The following is a 16659-nucleotide window of genomic DNA, read 5'->3' as shown; positions in this document are numbered from 1 at the left end:
TTACTAAATATTTATGAATATTCACTTGTTTATAATTTTTACTCATGACTTATATTCAGAAACAATTATATAAGTTAAATATTAGCAACGATTCAATGTCCATATTAATAGTTTAAATTTAAAATTATGAATATTTTTAATCATGCGAAAATCAAATTACACAAATGTGCGTATAATTATTGAAATGTTTTTATAATATACATAATTTTTGAATTATAATTATGAAAACAAAATATGTGATACACCAATTTATATAACACACTAGTTTATATAATACTCAAGGTTTATAACATATTTAGTAAATGGTTTTTAGGGGTAAAGCCATTTATATAAAAACAGGAGAAAAATATGTAACAAACACATTTATATAACACACATGTCTTACAAATATCTTTAAAAAAGTACCGCGTCCAAAATGGGCAGAAATATATGCAATACAATTAAGCTTCACATGCGCCACTTTTGAGTACATAGGAGCTCGTTATGGAAATTAGACAGAATTAACTGGTGGTGAAAAGGCTAAAGCGTTTTGTGTTAAAAGAGAAGGTCGTGTGTTCGAGCCCGAGGTTCCTTGTTTTCTTTTTTCTCCTTAGTTTTTCATATAAAATGTGTTGTAGTAGTTGACTTTTCCGCAAATAAAAAAATATGAGGGCTTTTTTTTGTAAAAATATGTCATGCCCAGCTCCATCACTCACCGACAAGTGGGTCCATACACATAGATACACTCGCATACGGGTACTATGACCGTATCTGCACGCCTGAGTCAAGTTAGGCGACCACAAAATCATATTTTCAAAGTTCTAGCACAAAACTAAACATACGACGCAAGTTCTATGACTTTTGGTGATATTACCTCTAAAAAATATGTACATGACACGGCAAAAGTTGTAGTGGTGACAAGGCACAAACTATATTAGAGGCATGACAAAAGCTATGAAGTCTTTTCTGCTATGGCAAAATAGTGCTCAGCAGTATATACTTTTGATTCATGGCAAAATCTATAAAGAAAATTATTCATGACTCATGGCAAAGCTAGAGTTTGTATGTACTGGTCACATGGCAAGTTTACAAAATTGCACTACAAACTACTTGCAGGAGGACAAATGGCCATGACAAATTGTTGAATATAAATCTCGCACTACACACTACACACTAATTGCATATTGTACTGAATATCATGTACACAATTCGCCATGATAAAAAAAACTTTTCACGAAAAAATGGCTACTCAATGTCTACCAATGTGAACCATTAATTTAAAGTAAAAAAACTCGAGAGAAATGTAAACGGTAACACGGGTTTACGAGAAATGAAGCCTAGGGACAATTTTGCACACCATACCACTATTCCACACTTGCTACTTGTATTATATTGTATTTTTATTTAGGGGTCGCCTAACTTTTATTATATTGTATTTGTATTTTATTAATAAGCAAACCTATCCTTTTATACCCTCAGCGTAGTTTTATTTCTCGTTTCTAGATAAAACAAATGTTCGGTGTACGTAGTATTGTATCAGTGCTAGATAGAACCTGAGAGAATACCAACCCTAGGCGATGCTCCTTCGCGAGTCTGGTACTGCCCTTTTATGAAAGTGGTAGGGTTGGACGTCATGGCGCCGTTGGCATCTGGTACAAGCGTTCCAAACGTTGTCTTCTACTCTGTATTGACTGCCGCGCCTCCCAATTAATCTGTTCTTTCTTCATATAAGGCCTTTTTCTCGTGGAAACAAAATAAAGAGAGGATTTTTGCATATAGTAATAAAATTATTCCACCATTTGCAGTCTGTCTTGGTTGTGAGATTTTGAATGGAGCCTGTAAACCGGAAGGGAGGGCTTAGTGTTTGCATAGACAATCAATATTTAATAGGTGTCGTAAATGAAGTGGCTTAAAGTGGCTTAACGGGAGATTTTGGATGGCTTCGTCTTCATGATGAGCATTTTCACTTGCTGATGCTGACGCAGCTGCAAGTTTGAAAGTTTTTGTTTGGTTATTGACCATGTGCATCGTTTGATCCCGAGTTCAAGAGAGTATTCTCTTCCATTATTGTGACGAAAAGAAAACAAGACTATTAGAAAAGGAAGTCCATTCGATGGTCTTCTTGTGACGTATAAATACAGCTGCCCCGCACGCGCCTTTGGGTTTAGACTTTGAGAAACCGACGGTGAAGTCAGATGATAGATATGTGGGCAATGGTTAATTTGCGACCCTTTTTTCGCATACGACGAAAATCAACTCAGGCTCCACTATTTCCCAAACAACGAAACATAGATTAATCAATTTTCGCGTTGTTGGTGAGGTTTAAGTCGTACCAAGGAGGCTTTCGCCATCCACTCCTGACAAAACAGTTTTAGAAGTTTTAACACACCCCAAGGCGAATTTGCTTATGTGACAAGCAGTTAACAAAAAAAGAGATGTTTATGATAACATAATACATTCAGAGATAAAATGAATCTACATCTAAATAAATAAAGCTTTGCATGATACCACACATACATTATGTTACTACACATTACGAAGGTGATAACATAGACTATGCATGTAAAAGTTTCGGCATATAATGAGTATTCTGTGAGTCTACATCTAAATCAGTGTAAATTACTTCCAACTATGACCATCCTAAGGCTGGTTGTAACGGGGAGTATCATATACTAGTATCATGCATATGATACTAGTGTATGATACTACCTCCCTAATGCATAGTATCACATATTAGTATCATGTAGTACTCTATTTATTGCCATGCATGACACAAAGTAGCATAGCATTTATTATGATACGGTATCATGATATGATACCTCACCCTCTCTTTCTTCATTTAATACTATGACACCTCATCAAAATTGCCTAGTTGGCATGCATGATACTAGTTATGATACTACCATTACGACCAGCCTAAGAGTAAAAGTCACCAATGCATGTAAAAGTTTTTGTCATTTATTGGTCACGCATGCATACATTGCAATTAATACATTGATAAACACATTTTTTTAGAGAAAGAGCATACTCCCTCTCTCTCAGTTTATATGGCGTGCTCGTATCCCTAGGTCGTTAATTTGGTCAACCTAGTACAAATCATATATTACAAAAAATATACCAATATAAACTTCGGAGTTTCTATTTTTAAAAGATATATTTTTTGTGTTATATAGTTTATATTAATTAAGATGATAAAATTGACAACCTAGTTATACGCGCAGGACTTGTAGACTAAAACGGAGGGAGTATTAGTTGTGTACTTTTGCAAATAATAAAAAGTATTCCATCATTTTCCATATGTCTTGGTTGGTGAGATTTTGAATTGATCCTATAAACCGGAACGGATGGTTACGTGTTTAATAATAGACAATCAATATTTAATATATGTCGTAAATGAAGTGGCCTGACGGGAGATTTTGGATGGCCTCATCCCCATGATTTGCATTTTCACTTGCTGATGCTGATGCAGTTGCAAGTTTGAAAGGTTTTGTTTGGTTTATTGACCATGTGCATCGTTTGATCCCGAGTTCGAGAGAGTATTCTTTTCCATTATTGTGACGAAAAGAAAACATGACTATTTAGAAAAAGAAGTCCACTCGATGGTCTTCCTGTGATGTATAAATACAGCTGCCCCGCACGCGCCTTTGGATTTAGACTTTGAGAAACTGGCGGGCGAAGTCAGATGATAGATACGTAGGCAATGGTTAGATTGCGACGCTCTTTTCGCACAACTCAGGCTCCACTATTTTCCAAACAACGGAGCATAGATAATCAATTTTCGCGTTGTTGGTGAGGTTTAAGTCGTACGAAGGAGGCTTTCGCTATCCACTGCTGACAAAACAGTGTTAGAAGTTTCAGCTACCGCAGTTACATGAACGTGGACAGCCCCAACCGTAATTGTAAAATGACAATGACAAATGACTGGTTTTTGTACCAGGGATTCATCGACATGTAGTTTATTTTTATGCAAGAAGAAGCATACATGCATCTACAACTGGTCAGAATGCTCTGCTGATTGATTGTACTATTTGCATGCACCCCACACAAAAATCCTCCAGATCACACGAATTAATCCACTTCACCGGCAGTAATAATGGAATTGGATTCCGTGATCTTATCAAAGAGCCTCCGTGCTTGGTTCACGCCGCCCTGGCCCCGGCGATCACCACCACCACCAGAGCGGCTTGGCCTTGACCGTGCACCCCCGGTTGGCGGCCGTGGTCTCGCCGTCGATCCTGTCCACCGTGACCTGGCACCGCGCCCACACGTCCACGGTCCACGTCCGCAGCACCTTCCCGAGCCTCACCCGCACCGGCACCCGCGCCTCCACCGTCAGCGGCACGGCGCCCGCCGCGGCCTGCTCCGCCAGCCGCGCCCTCTGGTCGTCCGTGAGGGCCAGGCCGTCCCTCCCGGTGAGCGGCATGGAGATGAGCGTCACGTTCCTCGGCGGTTGGTAGAAGGCCGGCCAGCGGCCCGTGGCGAGGAGGACGCCGGAGTAGGAGACCCTGACCTCGCCGCCGGCGCGGTAGTCCACGCCGACCTTCCTGTTGGCGCCGTTGTCCGCGCGCACGGCGGCATCGAGCCGCGCGGGGGAGGCGTCGAGGAGGCCGGCGACGGAGAGGGACGTGACGGAGAAGGAGGGCGCCCGGGGGCGGAAGGCGAGGTAGACGGCGCCGACGAACGCGGCGGCGAGGAGGAGCAGGAGGAGGAGCGCGCAGCACGCGCCGCAGCAGGCGCGGCGGAGCATGCGGCGCCGCGCCGGCCGCGCGGCGAGCTTGCGGTACCTGCGCGCGCGGTCCGGGGGCGGGACCCGGAGCACCTGGTCCTTGGGTACATGCACGATGTACGACGCGCCCGGCGCCGCCGCCGCTGTGGTGGAGCGCAGCGGGGTGTTCTCCGCGGCCGCGTCGCTGTTGTCGGGTGGCGGGGCGGGTGGGGTGGAGAGCGGCAGCAGCGGCGCGGGGTGGACGCGGTCCGCCATGGGTGGGGTTGCTGGGTCGCCTCGCCTCGCCTCGGCTGTGAGGTGTGTGACTGAAGCTCGATCGGGGAGACGAGACGGGAGGAGAGTGTGAGCTGATGAGCTGCTAGCTGGGTCTTATGTATAGAGACTGGAGGAGGTAGCGCGTGGAGACGAAGCCGAAAGGGACACGTGGGAAACGGTCGCCACACGCTGTTCAATTCAAACCTGGAGTGTTTCTTTTCTTTTTGGTGCTGCTTTTGAGACGAGGCTGCGAGTCGGGTCGGGGTTGCCGCCGTTTGATTTTCGTTTTCTTTTTCTCGTGTTTCACTTTTTTTTAAACTTATTAAAACTCGCGTCATTTGGTCGATTAATCTAAGCTTGTAACCACTCCAACCCGGTACGTCGTCTGTCTCGAAAGCAAGTCGCCGTGGAAGAAAGCGTCAGAGAACACGTAGTACACCAGATGAGGTTTGTAAATGCGCGTATGTGCACCAGATGAGGTTTTTCTTCATAGACAAGGAAACGTGTGCAAGTAACCACCCTGACTACGACAATGTAAATACTGTAGTTAGTACTAGGTCCTTGTGTGCAAGTCTCGCGTTCCAAATCAAAAAGGGAGGGCCATCTATGAAAGTAGGAAAAGCGTGTGAGGATGCACACGCATGCTACAATTGTTTTTAGCTCCTAGTACGTAGGATGATGATCGGTATAGAGCTCGCGGCTTTGACTATCTGCCTATCCGGGGTTGCATTGCACCGCACCAAACCAACACCAGGTCCTACATATGAGTAGCACATACACACGCGCGCGCGTGCTTGGTTCATGTTAAAGTCCTCGTTTAGCCTGCCTTGAGACGTGACACGAAGCCGTCGGTTCACCATTAATCTATACTCGGTTCAAAGACCTACACATGCAAATAGATCAGTCGGTCGGTGAACATGCACCGCAACATAAACATGTGTGCAACGATGATGATACGCTGTGGGCAGGTATACACACAGTCAAATAAAAATCATGGCCAACTTACATTAGCACACACGAAGATCATAGTCAGCTTAATCAATAATTAGAACTTCCTCCACTTGAGTTCTTCGGGAAGGAGGGGATCTTGGGCCGTTCACACCGACCTTCCCAGAGTTGGCAATCACCTGCACAGTCTGTTGCCAAAGGTCATTATCTTCTATTCTTAAATTCTTAAACAGTTGCCATTGTTTCACTAATTTTTGTGTGGGCATAAACGGTACTATATAGTCCCTCCGTTACTAAATGTTTGCCTTTCTAGAGATTTCATATGACTATCATATACGGATGTATATAGACATGTTTTAAAGTGTAAATAGTTAGAGTGCAAATTCTCTCATTTTATTTCTTATGATGGTGCGAGTTTGTAAGGAGCAGTGGACGCGGTGCTAGGATAATAGAGACACCAAAAAATGCGAAGACCATCATAAGATGGAACCGCACCGAAGAGGAGCTGGTGAGGAGTGTAGTTCCAACGCGAACGACATGGGCGGATGTTAATGAGAAGGCTGGCGGTCGCAAGCGCGTCCGGCCAGAACCGAGGAGGCACGTAGGAATGGAAGAGCAACGTGCAGACACGGTCATTAAGGGTGCGAATAACGCGCTTAGCGCGACCATTCTAGTGTGGCGTGTAGGGATAAGTGAGGCGAAATATGGTGCCGTGCGGCGCAAGAAGATTACGGACGGCGACGTTGTCAAACTCCTTGCCGTTGTCAGTTTGCAAGGCGAGAATAGGACGACCGAACTGTGTGGTGACATATGAATAAAAAGTTGTGAGTGTGGCAAGAGCGTCGGAGTTGCGACGAAGAGGAAATGTCCACACATAATGAGTAAAATCATCCAATATCACCAAATAGTATAGATAGCCCGTGTTGCTCGCAACCGGGGACGTCCAAACATCACTATGCAATAACTGAAACGAAAAGATGGAAATGTTTGTAGATTCGCTAAAGGGGAGACGAACGTGCTTGCCAAGACGGCAAGCCTCACACGTGTGGTCGTCAACCTTATTACATGAGAAAGAAAAACTCTGAAGAAGGATCCCCATCATATGATCATCAAGACCTCCCAAGGAAGAAGGATCTACCTAGATTATCAAGGCCTCATCTCCTTTGGATTTGAGAAGAACCTTACCTTTGTGCTATGTTTTCTTAATTGTTCATGTTATACTTGTGGATCTCATGTATGTTATTTTAGTGGGTGTGTGATTTGAGTTTGTTTGAGTGATTTTCTCTTTGTGTTCTTATAGTTCTTCCCCTTTCCCCCTTCATTTGTGAAAAGATCATGAACTAGGATTCCATCCTACATCACGTGGTCTACGCCGTGACTGGTGAAGAGTATAGAGAATAATTTGGTGCATCGATAATTGATTGATCGTGCACTAGGCACACACACACACACACACACACACACACACACACACACACACACACACACACATATATATATATATATATATATATATATATATATATATATATATATATATATATATATATATAGGTACAACGGGTGCGACCGGTGTCTTGTCTCCCAAGATACTACAGGTGCGACATACAAAACCCAGACCTACGTACATGTACACATGTTCAACACCCCCCGCAGTTGAAGCGTCGCCGGTGACGCAAAGACTGGACCGAAAGCCCTCAAACGTCGAGGTGGGTAGTCCCTTTGTCATGACATCGGCGAACTGCTGATCGGTGGGCACATGGAGAATTCGAACACGACCAAGTGCGACGTGCTCCTTGACGAAGTGAATGTCGAGCTCAATATGCTTCGTCCGTCGGTGATGGACAGGGTTGGCAGCGAGATACACCACGGAGACGTTGTCGCATAAACAAGTGTCGCCTTGGTAACCTCGCATAGCAACTCCTGAAGTAGCTGTCGTAGCCAAGAGCACTCAGCAACGGTGTTGGCCACGGCCCTATACTCGGCCTCGGCGCTCGATCGTGAGATCGTGGGTTGTCGTTTAGACGACCACGAAATCAGAGAGGGCCCAAGGTAGACGCAGTAGCCGGAAGTGGAGCGTCGAGTGTCGGGACACCCAACCCAGTCCGCGTCGGAGTAGGCGACAAGGCTGGTGTCAGGTGATGCCATCAGGGTGAGACTCATAGCTGTGGTTCCACGTATGTACCGAAGGATATGTTTCACTAGAGCCCAATGAGTATCACGAGGAGCATGCATATGAAGGCACACCTGCTGGACAGTGTACTGAATGTCCGGACGCGTCAGTGTGAGGTACTGAAGCGCACCGACGATGGAGCGGTAGAAGGGAGACTTGGACGCCGGAGATCCCTTGATGGCGGACACCTTAGCCTTCGTGTCGACAGGCGTAGGAGCAGGCTTGCAGTTAAGCATGCCCGCTCGCTCCTGAAGCTCGTAGGCGTACTTCTGCTGATGTAGGAAGAAGCCAGTAACCCGGCGCACAACCTCGATGACAAGGAAGTAGTGGAGAGCCCCCAAGTCCTTGAGGGTGAATGATACGTCTCCAACGTATCTATAATTTTTGATTGTTCCATGCTATTATATTATCAACCTTGGATGTTTTATATGCATTAATATGCTACTTTATATGACTTTTGGGACTAACCTATTAACCTAGAGCCCAGTGCCAGTTTTTGTTTTTTCGTTGATTTTGAGTATCGCAGAAAAGGAAAATCAAATGGAGTCCAATTGACCTGAAACTTCATGGAGATCATTTTTGGACCAGAAGAAGCCCACGGAGTACCGGAGCTGGACCAGAAGAGTCCCGATGCCACCACAAGGGTGTGGGCCCCTCGTGGCTCCCCTGACCGACTTCTTTCGCCTATATATATATCCATATATGCTAGAAACATTGGATAGTAGAATAGATCGGGAGCTCCGCCGCCAGAAGCCTCCGTAGCCACCGAAAACCAATCTAGACCCGTTCCGGCACCCTGCCGGAGGGGGAATCCCTCTCCGATGGCCATCTTCATCATCCCTGTGCTCTCCATGACGAGGAGGGAGTAGTTCTCCCTCGGGGCTGAGGGTATGTACCAGTAGCTATGTGTTTGATCTCTCTCTGGTGTTCTTGAGGTGATACGATCTTGATGTATCGTGAGCTTTGCTATTATAGTTGGATGTTATGATGTTCTCCCCCTCTACTCTCTTGTGATGGATTGAGTTTTCCCTTTAAAGTTATCTTATCGGATTGAGTCTTTAAGGATTTGAGAACACTTGATGTATGTCTTGCACGTGCTTATCTGTGGTGACAATGGGATATCATGTGATCCACTTGATGTATGTTTTGGTGATCAACTTGCAAGTTCCGTGACCTCGCGAACTTATGCATAGGGGTTGGCACACGTTTTCGTCTTGACTCTCCGGTAGAAGCTTTGGGGCACTCTTTGAAGTTCTTTGTATTGGTTGAATAGATGAATATGAGATTGTGTGATGCATATCGTATAATCATACCCACGGATACTTGAGGTGACATTGGAGTATCTAGATGACATTAGGGTTTTGGTTGATTTGTGTCTTAAGGTGTTATTCTAGTACGAACTCTAGGATAGATTGAACGAAAAAATAGCTTCGTGTTATTTTACTACGGACTCTTGAATAGATCGATCAGAAAGGATAACTTTGAGGTGGTTTCGTACCCTACAATAATCTCTCCGTTTGTTCTCCGCTATTAGTGACTTTGGAGTGACTCTGTTGCATATTGAGGGATAGTTATATGATCCAATTATGTTATTATTGTTGAGGGAACTTGCACTAGGGAAAGTATGAACCCTAGGCCTTGTTTCCTAGCATTGCAATACCGTTTACGCTCACTTTTATCATTAGTTACCTTGCTGTTTTTATATTTTCATATTACAAAAACCTATATCTACTATCCATATTGCACTTGTATCACCATCTCTTCGCCGAACTAGTGCACCTATACAATTTACCATTGTATTGGGTGTGTTGGGGACACAAGAGACTCTTTGTTATTTGGTTGCAGGGTTGTTTGAGAGAGACCATCTTCATCCTACGCCTCCCATGGATTGATAAACCTTAGGTCATCCACTTGAGGGAAATTTGCTACTGTCCTACAAATCTCTGCACTTGAAGGCCCAACAACGTCTACAAGAAGGTTGTGTAGTAGACATCAGTGAACTCAGTGCCGAGGCGAGCTGTGATCTGCTGAAGGAGCGCCGGCGAGGAGGCAGTCAGGATGATGTCGTCGACGTACAGGAGGAGGTACGCGGTGGCGGGACCCTGGTGATAAACAAACAGGGAGGCATCAGACCGTATGGACCGGAACCCCTGCTGCTGAAGGAAGGCTGCGATCCGCTGGTACCAGGCCCGAGGCGCCTGCTTCAACCCGTAGAGAGAACAGGAGAGCAAGCACACGTGGTCCAGATAGTCGGTGTCGACGAAACCAGTAGGTTGCTGACAGAACACCTGCTCGTCGAGATGGCCATGCAAAAAAGCATTAGACACATTGAGCTGGTGAACTAACCAGGCGCGATAAACAGCAAGCTGGAGGACAGCGTGAATCGTGCCCGGTTTGACAACTGGGGCGAAGGTGTCGGTGAAGTCCACCCGGCACGCTGGCGAAAGCCGCGCACCACCCAACGCGCCTTGTAGCGCTCGAGAGAGCCGCCGGGGCGAGTCTTGTGGCGGAAGACCCACTTGCCAGTGATCACATTGGCACGAGGAGGCCGCGGGGCAAGATGCCATGTAAGGTTGTGCTGCAGGGTGTCAAACTCCTCACGCATCGCAGCAAGCCAGTTCGGATTCCGAAGGACTGCGCGAGTGGAGGTGGGGAGTGGAGACGGTGCCGAGGTAGATGCAGCACACGCGTACTCGTCAGACGTGTAGCGCGTGCTAGGACGAAGTGTCCCAGTCCGAGCCCGAGTGACCACACCGGTGAGGGGTGCGGCCGCGACGACGGGGCGGACGATGGGTCGCGACGGGGGCCGCTGAGGGGGGGCGGCCGAGGAGGCCGCGGCGACGGGGGCCCCTGAGGGGGCCACCAAGGGGGCCACAACGGGGGCCATGGCGACGGGGGCGGCCGAGGGGGCCGCGGCGACAGGGGCGGCCGAAGGGGCCACGGCGACGGGGGCCGCTGGCGCGGGGAGCGCGGGCAGGGCCGAGCCCAGTGCGCGGCTGGGCGGTTCGCCAGAGGAGGAGGAAGGGGCAAACCGCGCCGCGGGAGACGCCGAGGGTGACGGCACCTACTGAAACGGGAACACCGGCTCATCAAAGTACACATGCCGCAAAGTGAAAACGCGGTGGGACACTAGATCATAGCACCGGTAACCTTTTGTGTTGGGAGGATAACCAAGAAAGATGCATGGAAGCGACCGGGGAGCGAGTTTGTGAGGAGCAGTGAACGCGGTGCTAGGATAACAGAGACACCCGAAAATGCGAAGACCATCATAAGATGGAACCGCACCGAAGAGGAGCTGGTGAGGAGTGTAGTTCCAGCGCGAACGACACGGGCGGATGTTAATGAGAAGGCTGGTGGTCGCGAGCGCGTTTCGCCAGAACCGAGGAGGCACGTAGGAGTGTAAGAGCAACGTGCGGACACAGTCATTAAGGGTGCGAATGACGCGCTCGGCGCGACCATTCTGCTGTGACGTGTAGGGACAAGTGAGGCGAAAAATGTTGCCGTGCGACGCAAGAAGATTGCGGACGGCGACGTTGTCAAACTCCTTGCCGTTGTCAGTTTGCAAGGCGAGAATAGGACGACCGAACTGTGTGGTGACATATGAATAAAAAGCTGTGAGTGTGGCAAGAGCGTCGGAGTTGCGACGAAGAGGAAATGTCCACACATAATGAGTAAAATCGTCCAATATCATCAAATAGTATAGATAACCCGCGTTGCTCGCAACCGGGGACGTCCAAACATCACTATGCAATAACTGAAACGGGAAGGTGGAAATGTTTGTAGACTCGCTAAAGGGAAGACGAACGTGCTTGCCAAGATGGCAAGCCTCACAGGTGTGGTCATCAACCTTATTATATGAGAAAGAAAAACTCTGAAGAAGGATCCCCATCATATGATCATCAAAAGCTCCTGAGGGAGAAGGATCTACCTAGATTATCAAGGCCTCATCTCCTTTGGATTTGAGAGAACCTTACCTTTGTGCTATGTTTCCTTAATTGTTCATATTATATTTGTGGATCTCATGTATGCTATTTTATTGGGTGTGTGCTTTGAGTTTGTTTGAGTGATTTTCTTTTTGTGTTCTTATTGTTCTTTCCCTTTCCCCTCTCCATTTATAAAAAGATCATGAACTATGGTTCCATCCTACATCACGTGGTCTACGCTGTGACTGGTGAGGAGTGTAAAGAATGATTTGGTGCATCGATAATTGATTGATCGTGCACTAGACACATATATATAGATACAAGAGGTGCGATCGGTATTTTGTCTCCCAAGATACAAGTAAATACGGAGGGAGAGAGACACTATGTGTGCGGCATACAAAATCCAGACCTACGTACATGTGCACATGTTCAACAAGGAGTACGAGCAACAGATGGTGGTCATGCCCCCTCGCTCTATCCTCCACGTGAACGATCCGGCCTGCAGAGAGCTTTTTTCATGCCATTACCCTTTGGAAGCGAAACTCTGTGTTTGTATGGGTGGTTTCTCATTTTTCATGCCGTGGGTTAAACTGAATATTGTTGAGATGGATTCCATCATTGCAGTCAAGTTAGTTCAGTCACAGGAACTAGATAGATTGATTCACTCCTCTATTGTTACAGAGGTCAAGCACCTTATGTATCTTCGTGAAATTTGTATTACTCGTGTTAGCCGTACTCAGAATAAGGTTAACAATAGTTTAGCTAAGTTCGCGACAACCGAGGGCAGAACTATGACTTGGGTTGGTTCGGGTCCCCCAGTTTCTTTAGAGCTTGCTCAAGCTGATTGTAATGGCCAAGTGACTTGAGCAATACTACATTGTTTACAGCCGCAAAAAAGAAAAAAGAAAAAAAAGAGGGAGTACATGACATTACTACAAACTGACAGTTAGAGTTATACAAAAAATAAACAGTAGAAAAAAAGAACCATATAAACAGAAAGAACATAGCCATGTACATCCATCGTTCTCCAAATATTTCTGAAACCCTTAGTGACTTGTCTCAATGCAGCATCTCAAATCAAAGCCTTTTGAAACCTCTACAAAACACATACTATATGTTTTTCTACAAGTAGCCGAAAACGAATGGCTGAATCCTGTCACGCAAACCTCACACACCTTCATTGGCATCTCTACAACAGCAGTAGCTTCAGCACAACTTTATAGCCGTCAGATGCATCATCCAGAGTTACGGCGCCGACAACCCGCGATCTAGAGAAAGCTCCACTAGATCGACCTCCACTTGACACAATCCATCTTGAGGAATGTCCATTTTGCTACGACCATTGCTCGGCTGCGCCTCTTCTTCAAGTTGCTCGAACAGCGAGTTCATCTCCTCGACCGAGACATTGACAACTTCTACGACAGGAAGCTCGTCAGAATAAGTAGCCAATGTCTCATTTGGTTCAGACATACCTGCAGTCTGCTGCTCTCCTGCGGTTGACAGCTCTGAACTCTGCTCGTATACCACAGGCAATGCTTCGCTCGATTGGTCTCGAATCGACTCACTGTGGCCATTGAGCCCAGAGGCAGCACAGGTCGTCGGTGCTGCTTCATCGGCTGTCAGGAGCTGAAAATTCAATTCCTCGATCGAACTCGCTTTGTTGGCATGCATCCACGCGTCCGAAGATAATGGGGCACTCGGTATAGCTTCAGGCTTGACTCCCAAGGGCTGACAGACACTGCCCTCTGAAACGGACTGCACCAGCACCTCCTCCATACGGCACCTGAACAGTGAGTTCATTTCACTCATGGAGTCTGCTTCCACACCGTGCGGTTCAGAATCATGTGCTCCGGGTAATGAGGCTGCATCATCTCTGGCATTAGCGTTTCTGTTTCCTTCGTCTGTTTCTTGATTTACCTCTCCCAGCACGCCCACGTCTGAAATTGCGGCACTTAGTATTTTCATCTCTTCGCCTAAATGTGCTTCCAGCAAACCAAATAGCTTACCATTGCTCTCTTCTTGCTCAGCATCGCCGTCCGAGTGACTATCGCCCATCTCACCATTGTGACATGGCAGATAAGTAGAGTGATTTTGTCCAAAAGAGTTCCTGTACTTCGTGTTTTGTGCTTGCGCTGATGGAAAGTGCGAGCGAGGAGTCCAAGTTTCCTGAAATCGACTGTGCTGGTGCACGACTCGGTCGAACGGAAGATCAAATAGGTTTCGCCGTCGAAGGAGAACTGATGGTGCTGAGCCAGGAATCTGCGGCAACTCTATCGATTCCTCAGAATCTCTTGAAGGGTTGAATGGGTTATGCCTTGGTGTGCAAATGGAAGGGACCTGAACACGGAATCTCGATGCATCCTTCAGCTTCCGAGTTGCGTCAGCAGCTTGCAGGTCAATTGACCTCATATCAAGCTCAAACTTGAGCATGTTCTTTGCTCTTTGAAGCTCCACCAGATTCCCCAATTTATCATTTTGCTCCATATCCAAACAATTTAGCTGAACAACATCCTTCCAATTAACTCCGTTATCTTGCTGCCGTTCCGCTCCTTCATCATCATCTGAGCTAACGCTGTCGTCCTGCTCCTCCGCCTCCTCAAGGTCATATTCATTTTCATCTGATGAGGAATTCAAGTTCTCTCTGGAGGCCAAGGAAAGCTGACCAGTCCCTAAATTTATCAGTGGGTGCAGGTCCTCAAGCATTGGGATAATGTCGGTCATTGACGCGTCAGGAGAAGAGCTCTCATCAGTAAGATCAGATTCAGAGCCACAGTAAGGAAGATCCTGCCTCATAACAGGTTGCCAACATGATCTCATGAATTCACCAAACTGATACTGATAGTGTACACCGTTGTTACAGCTTCCAGTACAGGTGCTTTCAGGCTCTTGCAGCTCGGCCTTCTCGCTGATTTCCTTGGCGCGCTCTTCGCATTCCATGGTGCCATTGATCTCAGGATGGTTACAAGGCTCTGCACTTGGAACAGTATCATCTGCCACAAATGTGACCCTTTTCTCTTCACAGTGAGTATCATGCAAATTATCACTGGGAGTTGTTTCCTCCTCAACATATGCTTCACTAAGAACAGCAGCATCAGAGGCAATGTATGTGACATTTTTGTCTTCGCACAGAGCGTCGTGCATACAATCATCGGAATCTCTCTCCCTGACATGTACTACTTCACAGCTGTCAGTCTCAGTTCTCTTCTCCAACTGAATCTCGACAGCAATATTCTCAACCTCTTTGTCTGAACAGCCGCTAACATGAATGTTGGATTTAAGGGACAGAGATTCATGCTCCTCCAGTGTCTCCTCTCCATCCAAGGGCACAGCAGCTTCACCGTAACTCAAAAGCGCTCCGAGAAGAAGCGCGGTTAAAACGATGACCGGAGAGGAAGACAGCACAAAGGCGAACAGAGGAGGACACAGAGCATGAAGAAACAACAACGCTATGCCGGCGCCGAGCGCTTCAGGGTGTCGGCAAGCAGAATGATACCCAAGTCTGATGGAGGAACGCACTAGTCTCCTGATGCGCAGCACGAGATTGTTCGTATCAAAAGCCATAATTTTCTCTCCTTGGATTTAGCACCGAGAGCTGACCTGGTAACAAAAGGAATGAGAGAAGCGGGTTATTTCTATTGTACCATTGGTGATGATTCAGACGAGCGAGCTAGTCGAATCGTGTAAAGGCGAATCAAAATGCGCAAATAAGGTGACCATGCGAGCATTATTTTAGGAACAGATCAGTAAAAGCAACACGTTTAGCGCAACAAACACTTCATCCCTAGTCCCGTAGAATTCAACAGGTGGTACTAATTTGGTCAGGCATTTCTGAATCCACTATTAATTTTCAGTTATAAGCGCCTGATATCAGCCGCAAAAGAGAGACAGGAAAAAAAACGGCAAATGGAATCTAGCAGGGTTGAGAAAATTGGACGGGCAGATCAAACTAGGGGAAGCAAAAGCAATGGCACTTTGGCCCAAGAACATATCAGCAGCAGAGCTCGGCAAGAAGCACGCACCTTCGACGGCGGCGGCGGCGGCGGCGACAAGAACACGAAAGTCCGGAACCCTCGGCTGCCTGAAGCAGGTGAAGGTAGGGTGGAAGGGGAAAGCCAGGAACGAAACCCGAAGGATGGAGACAGGAGACAGGGCGCTGCTCTGCCTCTGCCTGCCTCCCTGCCCTTTTTTCCTTAGGATTCTTTGCTTTGGTCGACTTTTTCTTTAGCTGTCGTGCTCACCTCACCTCATTATTTCCTCCTTCAAAACAGCGCCGCGCATCTTCTCTCTCACCTGCCCTGAGTTCGTGCAGATTATGGTTGCGTCTTTATCTCACCATGCAGATCATTGGCTCGGAAGACTGTTATTGCATTCTTTTTCCAAGAAAAAATAAACCAGGTCAAATGTGCCATTTGGATTTCTGGATTCTACTAGTGACTGAATTTTGCAGATACAGAGTGTGCAGAACGCGCTGAACTCTGCCCTTGTCATTAACCTCTTCTTCCCATGCGTAGGGTACTACTACTACTATGATGATCATGGAGCATCATCATTCATGTGCTCCACTTTTTTTGGTGTGGGGCATCTCTATGACTGGATGCTGGCTAGATTGACAACCAGGAATGATAAACAAGAAGGAAAGCCAGACAAGAGAGGGG

At 46.8% G+C, this 16659-nt stretch overlaps 2 protein-coding genes across 3 annotated transcripts; both read right to left on the bottom strand.

The window, feature by feature from the left end:
* Positions 1-3919: 3919 nt before the first annotated feature.
* Positions 3920-5025, bottom strand: LOC119288978 (NDR1/HIN1-like protein 13). Its single transcript, XM_037568436.1, has one exon. It carries the CDS (start codon positions 4958-4960, stop codon positions 4142-4144), a length of 819 nt encoding a protein of 272 aa, XP_037424333.1. The 5' UTR covers positions 4961-5025; the 3' UTR covers positions 3920-4141.
* Positions 5026-12905: 7880 nt separating this feature from the next.
* LOC119286218 lies at positions 12906-16424 on the bottom strand. 2 transcript variants are annotated; one of them, XM_037565587.1, is made up of 3 exons: positions 16024-16424; positions 14011-15601; positions 12906-13941 (listed from the first exon to the last, which is right to left on the bottom strand). In XM_037565587.1, the coding sequence occupies exons 2-3, from the start codon at positions 15563-15565 to the stop codon at positions 13250-13252; spliced, it is 2247 nt and encodes a 748-aa protein (XP_037421484.1). In that variant the 5' UTR covers positions 15566-15601; positions 16024-16424; the 3' UTR covers positions 12906-13249. The 2 variants fall into 2 exon arrangements, with proteins under 2 accessions (XP_037421484.1, XP_037421483.1); XM_037565586.1 differs by having other exon boundaries at positions 12906-15601; positions 16024-16423.
* Positions 16425-16659: the final 235 nt, after the last annotated feature.

Source organism: Triticum dicoccoides, chromosome 4A (genome assembly GCF_002162155.2).
Source record: "Triticum dicoccoides isolate Atlit2015 ecotype Zavitan chromosome 4A, WEW_v2.0, whole genome shotgun sequence".
In the NCBI taxonomy this organism is placed as follows: Eukaryota; Viridiplantae; Streptophyta; class Magnoliopsida; order Poales; family Poaceae; genus Triticum; species Triticum dicoccoides.
Note: the sequence above shows the minus strand (reverse complement) of the source record. Positions and strands in the feature narration are given on the sequence as shown.

Excerpts from the sequence above, each read along its gene's own strand:
- LOC119288978 (XM_037568436.1), bottom strand. The coding sequence starts at position 4,960 with ATGGCGGACCGCGTCCACCCCGCGCCGCTGCTGCCGCTCTCCACCCCA.
- LOC119286218 (XM_037565586.1), bottom strand. The coding sequence starts at position 15,565 with ATGGCTTTTGATACGAACAATCTCGTGCTGCGCATCAGGAGACTAGTG.